We start from the raw sequence: 14,377 nt of genomic DNA, 5'->3' as shown, positions 1-14,377 counted from the left end.
TTGCTAGCACAGCTTAAAAAGATTCAAGTTAAAAAGACACAACTGAATGACACAAAAAGGACTGCGTGAGTTTGTGGATAGCCAGGCAAAAGCTCTGAAGTTTTACTTAGAAAACTCCAGCACAGAGATTTACATACACATTTGGAAGAGCTTTTTAAAAATACACTTCAGTAACACGTATTTCTAAGTGAAAATTGTACACAGATTTTGAGAATCCCTGATGCATTATAGAAAGGCTACAACTGTGGAATGAACAAGTTGTATTTCACATTCAAAAGTTTTCAGTGCTCCTGGCTACACCTAACGTAAGTGGTTAAACATCCTATTCTTTCCCAATGCTCCACTGTCAGTAAATCTATTTTCTGCTTTGCCTGCTCAACATGCTAGACAAGCAAGATACAAAACCACATGTAAGCACTGACACAACGTCCATACTCCAGGATAAACTAATGGCAAAAGAGTCTGCCAAAGACACACAGAAATTACTTCCCTGCTCTCTACCCTTCACCTTCTCTCTGCCATATAAGAGGTTGATAATGGAGAAGTCTTTCCTGTCTTCCCCAAATGGTCTTTATGTTTGAAAGCTCAACTAAACTGCACTTCCTGGCACCTACAATCCACGATCATCAATTTGCTGCAGCCATTTTACCCAGTTTCTACTTGGGATAAAGGAAAGCAAGTTCTATCCCCCAAATGTAATTAAAGGCTTTCAACCACTCCAAACATTGGAATATATGTATCAGAAGTGCAGATGTAGGTTCTGTCTGTTCAAGTCTTCAGCAGCTAAGGATTCTGATACCAACACAGCACTGCTGTGAGCTCCACAGCACTATTCATTCACACTTGTAGGTCCCTACCAGAGGTAAGCAGTGAACTGAGATACAACAGGGGCTCCACCAGGCTCTCATCTCTGCAGAGGCACACTCACGCACAACAGGAGTCATGACAGCACAGTCAGTTTCAGTAGCACAGCAGATGGCAATGCTTTTCTGAGAAAACCGAAACAGAAATTTGCTATTCAGCCTTTCAGAATTTCTTCTCTACCAGAAATTTCATGCTTGTTTTTATAACACTGCAGAAGAATTCCAAGGATGCAGCCATTTACTGAGAAATTAAATATTATCACAGAATCACAGAATGGCATGGGTTGAAAAGGACCTCAAAGATCATCGAGTTTCAATGCTCCTGCTGTGGGTAGGGTCGCCAACCACTAGACCAGGCTGCCCAGAGCCACATCCAGCCTGGCCTTGAATGCCTCCATGGTCAGGACACCCACAACCAATCTGGGCAACCTGTTCCAGTGCGTCACCACCCTCCAAGTGAAAAACTTCCTCCTAATACCTAACCTAAATCTCCCGTCTCAGTTTAAAACCATTCCCCCTTGTCTTATCACTATCCATGCATGTAAACAGTTGCACCCCCCTCCTGTTTACATGCTCCCTTCAAGGATTGGAAGGCCACAATGAGGTCCTCCCACAGCCTTCTCTTCTCCAAACTAAACAAGCCCAGTTCCCTCAACCTTTCTTCATAGGAGAGGTGCTCCAGCCCCCTGATCATCTTACTGGCCCCTCCTCTGGACCCGTTCCAAGAGCTCCATGTCTTTCTTGTGCTATTAATCATACTAAGGACGGTCTTCAATAAAGAGCAAACCTGTTTTCAGCTCAGGCTGCCCAGGGCCCCATCCAACCTCGCCTCCAGGACCTACATGAATGGGGCATCCATAGCTTCTCTGGGCAGTCTGTCAACGATAACCAAGAACTCAACCACTCTTAGGGTAATAGGAGGATGTGACTCGAGATTTCATGGCAATCTTCACTTGTGTGGTTACAGCACACTAAAAGCTGCGGACAGAATAATAGGCAATGTTCTTCATCTACCCCTGTTTAAACCACTACTCACAGGTAGTTTTTTACTGTTACTGGTTTCCCTTTTATTCACCTCCACAGTAGAAATTCACCAGCTCCAGTGTCACTTCTTCCTACTCTGGAAATTCTTCCTTATTATTTCAGGTCTAGATACAAGAAACACAGGTTTTCCTTCCTGTGTTTGTCAGGCATGCAGCCTTTGAAGCAGATTATTACTTCAGCTGAACCATGACTTGATGTAGAACTTCACTCAATAGGGTTTTTGATAGGATTTCAACAAAGAAAAATTAAGGGAAAAGAAAATATGAAGAACCTGACTTTTTTTTCATCTAGAAAGGATAAGGAATAAGAGGACAACATTAATCTCCCATCACCCCAGAACAGTAGCATTGTAGGCCTAAACATTTCTAAGTAGTGGAGTCCATCTTGTGTTACAATTCATGCCATGCAAAGGTTATAATTACCAGTGGAAAGGCCCTGACAAGTCAAACAGAGCCCACGGTTCAGAGAGTAAGCTATTGGAAATGGCCGATCTGGCAGAAAGGACTCCCCCCTGTCTTGTCCGGTTTTCTGATCAATTAGCAGGCTAAAGATCAACCCACTGCGCCAGTGTGTAACTGGCCAATCCTCTACAAGGGAAACAACAGGAACAAACAGCTTTCTAAGACAATGAAACAGGGTCCTCCTCCTAGCAGCAACTCTCTCCTAGCCTGGCTCAGGGATAACAAAGCACACCTGCACCCAGTGAGACAACCAAAATAAAACTGACACCTTCAGACCATCAGCACTATGCTATTTAGGTTTCTGGGACTAGAAGCTGTTTTGCCACAGGTAGCTAACCTTCCACAGTCTTCTCAGTTTGTACTGAACTGCCAGCTGAGGCATCTTAGCAGCCATGACTTAGGAACCTTTTAAAAGCCATTACCTGCAGCGCACAGCAACGTTTTTGTCAAGCTTTGGTTTCCTAAATCTGAAAATATAGCTAGCTCATAGTGATTCCTCTAGGGACCTTTCTTTACTGCTTACAGCTAGGATCTTAAAAGGCAGAGGCACACAAATGAAAATGGTTCTGTGAATGCAACAGAGTAAACATCATTTGTATGCAACCATTATTTCCTTTATGGCACAGATTTCCCCAGATTGGTATCCTGGAAGATCAGCTAGCAGGAGTCTGAAGTGATCCAGAACAACTCTTCTGTGCAAAAGCTGTTTTCCAGGAAACCTAGGAAGCACATATTAAACCCATCTCTAGCCCAACAAACCAACAAATGTACGCTGAACGCAAGCCAGAAGTTTCCAAGGATTTCTTCCTATGTATGAGGATTAAAAGATTCTTCAAGATGAGAATGAAGCAGAGATTGATGAGAAAAAGGCATTACATTTTTCAGCCTTTTTTTCAAGACATCTTTAAAAGGGGGATAAACAAGTTTGCCTTTCAAGGAGCACCGTCATCAGAACCAAAGAGCTAAGATTTACATTCATCAAGGCCAATTCTAACAGTGATAAGTGGGAAAAAGAACAAGCAGAAATAATTCCTGTACTAGGCCAGAGCCTCTGCCTTGGAAGAAAGCATTTTACAGAAAGAAATCCCAGCATCAGCATGTCACCTCCTAGTGAACAGCTTTTTAGAAAAAAATCAAAACCAAACAACAGTAGAACTATCTATCTCCTTGGAGTCCGCAACTGTGACGTAAAGAAAGTTCTTTGGATTGTTCTTCTCCCTACCTGTAGCTTCTTAATTCTGAGAATGAAGACCATCCATTCGTACAAACTTTAAATCTGCTGAGGGCCAAAGTGGCTTCCTAATTTTGCCAGTTTCAAAGTAACCAAGACTTCAGTTTCTCATGAGTAGGAAAACAAAGAGAAGATGAACAAGGAAATAAAGGATTTTCTTAAAGGTACTTACAGCAAAGTGCACGCCGCTGTTAGATTTCCAAATCTGTAACTGCAAAGAAGTAGCCTGACATAACAATGAGATGCAAAACCAAACCAAAACACAGAAAGAATACAGATACCCTGTACCTTACCAAGAAAGGCCAGGAATCCTTAAAAATTCTGTGCTGCAGGAAGACTAGCCTCAAGGCTCTCTATATTGTAAGGCAAAAATATCACCCTCCATCTCTAATGATTGACTTTAAACAATTCAGAACCATGCCTGATCACCTTCAATATCTGAAAGCAAATACTCTAGAGGTGAAAAGCCCATCCAGCCCTAGGGAGACAGCAATTTCTCAGTTCAAGATTTCTTTAGCTATGGAACTGAAAATGTCTAATATAAGAAGGTCAGTGAGCACCCTTACTATGGTCTAACAATCAGTATTAAGAAGGAACGAGACCGCCTGGCAGGCAGGCCCATCTGCACAGACATCTAATTTAAAACTCAAAATAAGGAAAACTAAGATGCTCTGCATCTAAAGCAGCCCCATTCATCTGATGAACTCTTCATGATCTCAGAAACAAGGACCCCACTGGAATACACAGAAGTGCTTTTTTTTTTTTTTTTTGCTTTGAGGAATACAGATTCGACTGCTTTGTAAATCATCTAGATAATGCTTTCACATCATTTTCAGTCTAGGATGAAATCAAGCTTTAAAGAAAGCTCAAAGATCAAGAAAGTCATTTCAGTTTGATGAAAGCTTTTTTTTTTTTTTAAAAAAAAAAGAAAATACCTTCTCATTTCAAATTCTCCCAGAGCATCTGGTACTACTAGATCTTTGAGAAACTTCACATACATTTTAAGCTTTCTTTGAGATTGACTACGGGGCTGTTCTCCAAAAGCAGCCATGAGCCAGAGATATTTATTCATAAAAGGAACAGAAGATTTAACACAGCAAGAGAAACACATCAAATTCTTTGCCGATTCTGGAAGGCAAAGAAGAATCAGAGGTATCTGAAAAAATCCATAATAAACTTCTGTGGAAGCAAGGTGAGTTGGTGTGAGAAGAACAAACGTAGGACGAGTTACTTAGGCCGCTATCGTGGTTTATGGCCTTAGATCAGAATGCATTACATATATATGAGTTGCTCATTCCAGGCTTGTAATCCCTTCGTATGTCATAAGATAACGTCTTCCCTCTTCCTAGACCAAATTACCAAATGCTTGCACCCCCATTTACCTCATCTCTCCTGCTAGCAAATACCTACATGGTTTGCTTATCTGGTTTTTCAGGATGCATACACTGATGAACTGCAAGTCAGCTGAAAGAAAAGGAAAATGCACTTGCAAAGCAGGGAAGATGTATGGAAAGAGTATATGCAACAAGCATAGGAAATCAGTTGTCGGAGCCAGAAGGCAGTCCTCAGGCAGCAGGGCAGCAGAGAGCTTAGTTCAACACAGCCTTTCTACTGCCTGAGGATGGCTTGTGGCAGGTACGCCTCTGATATACTGACAGCCAACTCTGTGCTGTGTGTAACCCTCTCCTAAATGAAGGGGAGAAGGACACAGCTTCCAGAGAATACAGCACTACAATTTGCTACAGCAGAATAAAAAGATTAAGGAAAAAAATATGGACAGGAACTTAAACAACAAAAAAGCCCACACTAAAGCAAAAAAAAAAAACAAAAAAAAACCAAAAAAACAACACCCAAACCCATTCCATTATTTGTGATAGAAGTCAAGGAGAAAGATGGATTACTGCTACCAACATCATGAAGAAGTGCCCAGCATTCAGTTAAGACATTTATTACTGTGATTGCATAAGATAGAACGTAACAAGGTACACACAAACAGTCTGCATCTTTAAAGGTCCATGGCCTGACAGAGCAGTGGTGAGCACTGAACGGATACGTACTGCCCCTCATACGCAAAGAGTAAGCAGTATTTCCTACAGCCTTAAATAGGAAGAACTAGAAAAATAAAACTAAAATCATATGAGAAGATTCTTGCTGCTCAGATTCACCAAGTCAGAACAAGATGGCAGAGGATGGATTAAGGATGATGTAGACTCAAGAGCACTATCTGAAGCTAGAGTCTGAGACCTCACCATGAATTCAAGAGCCATCTTTAAACTTCTGACAGAAAAAGACAGGTCTGAAGCAAAAAGGAGGTTTTGTAAAACTGGAATAAAGCAAGTAGATTAACAGAAGTTCCAAAAGATTTGCACTCTGGGACTAGGGGGAGGAAAGCACAGGGAGAACCTTAGCAAACCACACAAAAAGCTGCAAGTAACGAACAACCACCTCTGCAAAGCCAGCAGAGAGAAAAAAAGGTAATCAAAAGAGGACACACACAGGAAACAAGGTGGAACAACGCCTAAAGAGCAGCAACGCTGGTGGTGACGAATGTAGCTGACAGAGAAAGGGAAATGAAGAACTGGATTTGAACTTCAGCTAGGAAGAGATCACAGTAAACACTGATTACAATTGTAGTAGAGCACAACTGAAGCCAAAGTGGAGGAGGACAAGCACACCAGACAAGCACTCAAAGAATTTTGAGATGAAAAAAGGGAAAGGAAATGAAGAGGTAGTCACAAAAGCAAGAGAGGCCACAGGCATTTTGTACGCTTCTTTTAAAAACATGAAACATTTGTGTCTACAGGTCACTACAAGGAAAAAAAACCCTCAGAGCTGAGTGAGTGATTAAAGGAAAAAGGTAAGAGAGAAAGGCCAGCAGGTTCAAGAGAGATAAGAGGACATTACTGTACCATGCCATCAGGGCAAATGAAAGGGTTAAGAAGAGGAGTGAGAAATTCCACTTGTGACAAGGAGATGATCCTAACAGTTGGAAGAAAGTGATAAAGAGTAGGCCAAAGTGTACTCACTCAGAAAATCACCAAGATCCCATACAGAGAAGGAACAAGATGTCGAACAACATGCAACAACGATGTAATAACACTGCTGACAATGGGCTACCATTTGCCAAGTCTGGTCAGATCTATCAGTACGGCCATGATGTTCCAATGGCCATAAACTCTTTGGAGGTACAGAAACATGAAAAGGATCACTGAAGAACAACTCCAAAAGCAGTTCAAGAATTTGAGAAGGCGTTTGCCGTTGGGAAAACAAGAATCATAAATGGGAGGACACACCCTGAGAACAGGAAAAAGGGAAAAATATGCTAGAGAGATCCAAACTGAAAATACTGGTGAACTGCAAGACACGTAAAAGGCTAGTTACATTGTAAGCAGAATCCAAATGATGTTGGAGATCCTGAAAGAAATCTTGCAATTATCAGAGATAAGAAATTCAGCACACAAACACTACTTGGTGAAAAGCAAATGAAATTAACTGACTTTATTTAATGAGAAGCTTGAAACAGGAATGCAGGCCAAATCAAGTTAGGGCAAAGAAGCATGTAATTACTGTCAAAGAACAGAGAGTGAAAAGGCAGAACAAGCCAGGAATCAAACTTGCAGAAGAGAGCTCAGGAGGAGGGAACCAGCTGCATGTAAGAACGCAGAGAGAAGATAAAAAACTAGGTCCCAAAGCCAATATGGTTCTAATGTGTCAGCTTCAGTCTCAGATAATCAATTATGAGTGCCTCCATCCACAACCAGGTGACAGTGAATAAAGCTCTCTTTGTCCCTGCTTTGATTTTACATCTCCCCTCACTCACTGTATACTTGCACTTTGGAGAACGTCAGATATCAGTATGATTGTCCTATAATTTGTACAGAACTCATCAATAGTCAAGCTACCCAAGTTCTACTCAAATTTACAGAATTCTGTCATTCCACTTCATCAACCTTAATTTGCAGGGACTGCAAATTCTCCGAGAACTGTGTAATATGTATTACAGTCAGAGAATAAATAATTCGGGTTTGAAGGGACCTCTGCAGACGTGTGGTCTAAACTCCAGCCCAAAGCAGGGCCAACTTTGAAGCTACCTTCAACTTCACAGGTAGAGTGGGTTGCTTTAGGACCTTGGAGTTGCATAAATGTGACTGGACAAGAACAGATAATCTACAACTTCTGTTGTTCCCCTCCCACTTCCAATCCCATATTTGACCACTCTCACTGTGAATTTTTTTTGCTCAATATTGAATTGGAATTTCCCTTGCTGCAACTTGTGTCCACTGTGATTTGTCCTTCCACTGCACAACTCCAAGAGCAGCCCCGGAGAGTACTAGTATCTAGCAGGATAGATAAAGGAAAAAAAAGATCACTGTAGTCACGAGAAAACTTTTGGACACAGGAACTTTTAATAGGCAACATACATCCAGCTTTTTGAGGCCCCAAAATTCTGTCTGATCAGGTAGGTGTGGCAGAGATCTAAAGAAGGCCATCTGAAGGGCATCATTAGAGATTTATTTACAGATGAAAGATGATTGTTTAATATATGAGAGAAGAACAAGGAAAACAGCATTTCAAATGGTATGCTTAATGCAAACAAGCAAAAAAAACCCCAAAAAACAGCATAGTAAGTTTTGGTACTCACCATCTCTCTCGCAATCTCCACAGCTTCCTGCAGCCCATAGAGCCTGCCACAGACCAGGTAGATCCCATTGGCCCAGAGAATACAACCCTCATGGACCCAAAATTCATTGCTGTCAAGAGGTAGTTCAGGAATTTGTAACTCCAGCTCAGTGCCACCTTCTGAAGTGGGCATAGAGGGCTTTGAGTCCGAAGGAGTCTTTTCACCACCACTGCCACCTTCAGTGGTTGCTTTTTTACAAGAAGCTCCCCTTGAAAGTGACCGAGAGGCTCCACTACAGTCCTCAGAGCGGTGCCGCCTCTTAAAGCGGGGATGAGCAGCTAGGCTTCTTTGTTCCTTCTGTTGTTGCTGTTCCTCCTCTTCTTCTGTATCTGTCTTGGAACCATTAGAAGCACTTTTGTGCCGTACCTTGACCTTGCTCTGCATTTCTGTGGCCCTCTTTGGAGGTGGATTCTTGGGCAAGGTGGCTGCGTAATCCTGGGGGTAGAAAGGACCAAAGAGGTCACCCATGTTACGATAGCTGGCCCATTTGCCACACAGGCAGCAAACCAGATGCCCCAAGACAGAAGACTCTGTTACTACAGGGCCCTGCAGCATGAAAGTTGAGGTGGGCAGCACTTTGCTCTCCACATTGCTAGGAGGGGGTGTTGAAGACCTTTGTCCTTTCCGACCCCTCACCAATTTGTTCTGCTCCTCTTCCTCCGCATTAATGATTGTGCACACAGCTCCTAATTCACACTTGTTTACCACGTGAATGTAAGGGAAAAAAGACTTATTCTTGGAGTCAGTTTTATCCACAGCCTGGGTAGCATATTTAAGCTTGATCTCTGGTTCTTGAGGCTCCACGATTGGAGCAGCCCGTCTAGGCTTCCGCTTCCGTGGCTGTGCTGCAGGCTTTCGCCTCTCCCTCCTCTGCCTCTTAGGTTTTGGCTCACCACCAGCGACCCCTTCTGAAGACTGAGAAGGTACAGGTGGAGGTGGTGGGGGCGGTGGCAGTTGTTGCTGCTGCTGCTGCTGTTGTTGCTTCTTTTGCTTGTTCACACTCCCAATTGGTCTCCCCTTTTTCTTTCCAGAAGGAAAATACCCCTTTGGAGGGAAGCCATCTGGCTTGGGTGAAATGTTTGTCACATCTCCATCTTTTTCCTCAGACTTTGGGTTTGGTTCAGAAGTAAACACATTGGAAGGGGAAATTGTTTTTGAGTCTGGGAAGGCCAGAGTTCCAGCTCCGCTTACGGATCCATCGGACCTCCCCTGACCACTTGACTTCTGAGGAGGTGGTGCGGCACTGGATCCTGTCCCTTCTTTACTAACATTGGCAGTTTCAGGGGTGTCTTTCTTAGTTTTATCATCCTCATTGCCTTGCCACTCTTCTGAGGGTCGCGGAAGAGTTATTTCACTAGCTGTGTCCTGGCTTGCTGACCCCACTTGATCTGACAGCATCTCTCCTTTTCTCTTCTCAGCCTCCGGCCCATGTCCAGCCACACTTCCTCCCTCAGGTCCACTCTTAAGGGACAGAATGTCATCAAGAGTGACGGTATCTGCACCAGTTTCAGCGCTGTTGGTGGAAACACTTCTCCGAATATTGGGAGATGTAATTTTTTGAACAATTGCTTCCAGTTTTAATCCTCGCCCCTTTCTTGGGGGCAATATTTTGGTCTTAGCCGGGCTTGTGAGGGAAACAGCGGGACAATTCCTACCATCAGGACTTGGCAGATCCTTGAAGGAATCTCCCTTTGCAACTGGTTTGCCAACATCTTGGCTTTGAGATGAATGGGCATAGGAGTTGTATGTTTTATCAGCTCCTTCTTTTGCTGACGTCATCATTCGCCCTTTATCTTCACTGCCACTGTTCTTCATATCCTGTGGCTGTCTTTTGGTAGGGATAGGAGAGATGAAAGAACGGACTCTCCTCCTCATAATTAAGGGATTTTGAGGAGACTGGTCTTCATGTCCAGGGAGCCTGAGCATGGCGTTGCTAGGCTTGGGCAAATCCGTAGATTCCTCTCGTCTGTGCCCATCACTTTCCTGGGGGCAAAATCTTTTTTGGTTGGCTGCTCCAAGAGGGCCACTGCTTTTGGCAGGTGAAGTCTGCCGAGACAAGTCCCAACCAGATTCATGCGGCTGCAGTTTCTGGTTACCGTGTTTTAGGTCGGTGCACTTGCCCTGAGCACTGTCGCTTCCCATAATGCAGCGCCCAGGATCCTGGCTTCCAGTATCATGGTAAGAGCTACCCTGAAGGTACATCATTCCATCCTTGTCATTTTTCAAGGGACTCCTTACTCTGTCCAAAAACTGTTGTTGTCTTGGGCTCTTCCTGGCTCCTTCCTGTCTGTGCTGAGCTGCAGCAATCACACCCTGAGCAGCGCTGCTTGCCCAATCTTTGTATTCCTCTTGCTGTTGCTGGTATAGCTGTCTCTTGTAATGATACTGGGAATTTAAACTCTGGTTGGGGTCACCAAAAGGATGAGGCCTAGCATTTGCATGATACGCTGCAGCCAAAGATGAGCCTTCTGAGTTCTGAGGGTAGCCAGAATGCAAGGAACCCCTGTTAACTCTTTCAGATAGCGTCATGTGTGGGTTCATGTGATGCAGATCTGCTCCTGGGCCTCTGCTTCTGCCTGGTGACATTTTCAGCTTATCAGCAAGATCCTGAAATTGAGAAGGTGATTTACCCCTGCTGCTTCCAGTTCTGCCAGGTGCTCGTCTCAGCTGGGTTGATCTGCTCTCCTGCTGGGGAATGTAGTCTGGAGCAGAATCGGAGACTGCAGCTCCAGGGCTAACATTGCCTCGGAAAGACTCATGCTTGATGCCAGCAGAATGACAATGGTCTCCTGTCTTTTTATTATTAAGACTAACTGAGCTCTTTGACTGTTCAAACTCTTCTTCTTTTATTTGCCCACTGTGAGCTTTCATCTTTGTTTCCATGGATACTAAACCACCAGGGAGTATTACTGACTGGCTTAAGCCAGGGGCAAGACGTTCACTCCTTCCACTTCTGCCCTCAGGACCCATGTGGCCCATTGGGTGAGGACCAGGATCTCTGACAAGTTGCCTTAATGGAGATATGTCACAGATCACTGATCTCCTCTCCGAGAGTGCTCCCCCTTCATGAGAAGAGGACTGAGACTCCATCTCAAACTTTCTAGCAATAGGGTAATCAGCTAAATTTATCTGCTTCATGTCAGGGGCTGCGCTGCTAGACTTCCTATCCCAGGGACCCCAGTGAGGGCCTTCCAGGAGAGACCCCATACTTTTATTTAAGAGGCCTCTATTCGTCAATTCATTGGCTTGACTAATTAAGATATTGGGCCTCATGGCTCCCTCCAAACTCCCAGCCATCCCAGAATGTTCCTGTGCATTCCTAGAATACCTTCTGTCTGGATGATGGTGGTAACCCTGTAAGACCTCCTGTAGGAGGCTTGGAAACTTCTCATTCCGGCCTTTGCGCTCACTGTGTCCTGCAAAATCCCCTTTTTCTTGACCAGAAGGATACTGTGGAAAGCCACCAATATTTCTCTGTATGCCAGCTGCTATATTATCTTTGTAACTGTATCTTAAACTGCCAGGAGATTTGGAAGGTTCTGTTCTCACAGGAAAATTTGACCCAACAACCGCATGGCTGGGTTGGCTGTTCCCCTCTCCATTATGGTTAGTGTTATCTCCACTTTTGCTCCCTTTAGTACCCCCTTGAGCTTCTGGCTGTGGCCCTGCATGCCCAGCTTCCTTCGCTCCACTAGCACTAATTGGTGTTTGAGTGGCTGTGGAAACATCATCTTGTGCAGGTTTCTCTTGTCCACCTGACTTTTCTACTCTACCTGCCATAGCTTCCCGGGAGACAATCACTCCAACTCCCTTTTCATTCACTTTGGGGGCATTTTCCACAGCCACCACAGCTTCCTTCCCATCAGGGGAGGCCACATCTTCCCTAGCTGCAGGGCTGGTGCTGAGTTTTGAGGGCTCACTCTGAGAGCCTTGTGCTGGTGAGGAGTTGGATCTTTCTAAGTTACCCCCCTTGTAGGTAGTGTCTGAGCTTGTGCTCTGGCCACTCAGCTGTCTCACCCTTTCCCCATGATCCTCTGAACTACTGGAACAGCCACCATCAAGGGACTCTGCCAGGGGGGACTTGAGTTGCTCCTCTGCCTGGGAAGAGCCTTCCGAGTTTGTGCAGCTGTCAGCCTTCTTTGAAGAGGATGACCTTTTGGAACTTTTTTTCTGAGGTGCCAAGGCATCTGAAAGCAACATGTGCTGGACTGTGTTGGGCAGATTGGCCACTTGAGAACTTAGGGCACTCAGGCTACTCAGCCCTGGATCTGTGAGCCTTTTTTCCTGCAGTCCTTCCAGCCCAAACCCCTTGAATCCCCCTGCATGAGCATTGGGACTTGGCATCATAGATGGTGTAGGACTAAGCTGAGGCATCATCTGCAGGATTCGGTTTCTAGAACCCATGGACATGTTGCCTTGCCCACACTGGAGATTTTCTCCACCTGGCATGAGAGGAGAAGGGGTGGAGCTGCAGCTTGGAGACTGAACCACAGATGCAGCAGGAGACGGATTAGAGATTGGACTGAAGTTTTGGTGAAACTGCATCGGTGACCTTACAGGAACTTCAGTCTGGCTGTACTGTCCCACTTGACTTTGAAGAGAGAGCTTGGAGGCAGCATTTGAATACTGCATCACATGCTGAGGTGGGTGCTGCTGCTGCTGCCCCTGCTGCCCACTTTGGGGCAGCTTAGACTGCTCAAAGCTTTTCATCGGTTGAGTCTGAAAGCTGTAGTTTGACTGGGACCCATATGCCTGCGCATTGGAACCCACGGCATGGCCTTCATACTGTGACCCAGAATTCATGCTGTAGCTTCCATCATAATTCTGTCCTGACTGGCCAAAACGCTGTGGGGAGGGGAAAGAGGAGGACGAGGACGACGAAGGTGGCTGATAGTGTTGGCTGTACTGACCCACTCGTAACTGGTACCCAGAAGCAGAGGAAGGCAGGGTGGATGGACGCTGCATTGGCTGCAAGTGCGAGGTGCTAGAAGCAGACTGGCTGGAAGCCTGGGGTAAAGGCTGATGAGACTGATAGATCTGCTGTCTCAGCTGTTGTACCTGCTGCTGCTGGCTAGAAGCCTGCTGCTGATACTGAGCACTCCCTGGAGAGAAAGGACCAGTAAAATCCTGCTGATAGTGGGATACACCCCCAAGGGTTGAATGCTGTGTTTGAAATTGGCCCACGTGTCCCTCACTCCCATACTGACTCCCAAAGCTACTCCCTTGAGGGGGCCCATAGCTCTGTACCGGTCCAGAAGGCCTGCGCTGAGGCGGCTGCTGCCCTCCTGACGCCACTGGATCTTTGTTGGTAGCCATATAGTAAAACTCTCCTGCTTCTTTTCTGAAACCTTGGTAGCTCTGATGGCCAGAGCTCTCACCAGGCATCGCTGTAGAGGCTGCTGCTGCTCCGCGACGTCCACTGCCAGTGCCTCCTCCGAAGCTCTGGAACATCTGGGCCTGCTGGCGCGGGCTGAACTCCTCCAGTCGGGACGATCCGTGCACTTCCTGCGGGTAGCTCTGCTGGTTTCCGTGGTAACTACTTTGCTCCCGAAAGGACTGCATGCTGTTCAGCAGCAGAGCGACAGCTCGAAAGCCCTCCTAAAGCGGGGACAGAAAGAAAGAAAAAGGTATAGCATCTGCATGTCCCATTCGCATTAATAGCACTGCTCCACTCCACTGTTTTAACAGCAATTAAAATTGAGTACGTCTCCTACACTAATTTCTGTCTCTCTGCTTGCACCTTTCAGTCATTCTAGGTAGCAAAAGGAGTCGCTGCTTTCCAAGAAAAAAAAAACAAGTCTGTAGCCTACTACCAGCTGGAACATATTTTCAGCCTTAGTATTTTCTGCAGTCACTAACTGGGTCTATTTATGTGAAAAACAAACTTCCAGCAGCATTTTGTTAAGCAGAGGAGAGCAATCCTATTCCTCCATCTATTTTGCTACCACAAGATTTAAGAAAAGATTTAACTGTACGAACCACGCAACAGACTCAAACCACCTTTGGATCTACATTGCAGGAACAATATCCAAAGGGCCACCTTTCACTGCCAGACCTCAACTAGAATACAGTCAGCATACAACTGAACAAAGCTCAA

General features: G+C 45.1%; 1 protein-coding gene across 6 annotated transcripts in view; it reads right to left on the bottom strand.

The window, feature by feature from the left end:
• The window catches only part of TCF20 (transcription factor 20), a 116,537-nt gene that overhangs the window by 31,471 nt on the left and 70,689 nt on the right, over positions 1 to 14,377 (bottom strand). For 4 of the 6 annotated variants that reach the window (XM_021381807.1, XM_021381735.1, XM_021381891.1 and 1 more), the window contains one exon: positions 8,242 to 13,878. In XM_021381807.1, coding sequence (XP_021237482.1) covers positions 8,242 to 13,842 — 5,601 coding nt within the window. In that variant the 5' untranslated portion in view covers positions 13,843 to 13,878. Of the gene's footprint in view, positions 1 to 8,241; positions 13,879 to 14,377 lie in introns of those variants that run through there. The other 2 variants (XM_021381954.1, XM_021382016.1) reach the window with 2 other exon arrangements.

Source organism: Numida meleagris, chromosome 1, assembly GCF_002078875.1.
Source record: "Numida meleagris isolate 19003 breed g44 Domestic line chromosome 1, NumMel1.0, whole genome shotgun sequence".
In the NCBI taxonomy this organism is placed as follows: domain Eukaryota; kingdom Metazoa; phylum Chordata; class Aves; order Galliformes; family Numididae; genus Numida; species Numida meleagris.
Note: the sequence above shows the minus strand (reverse complement) of the source record. Positions and strands in the feature narration are given on the sequence as shown.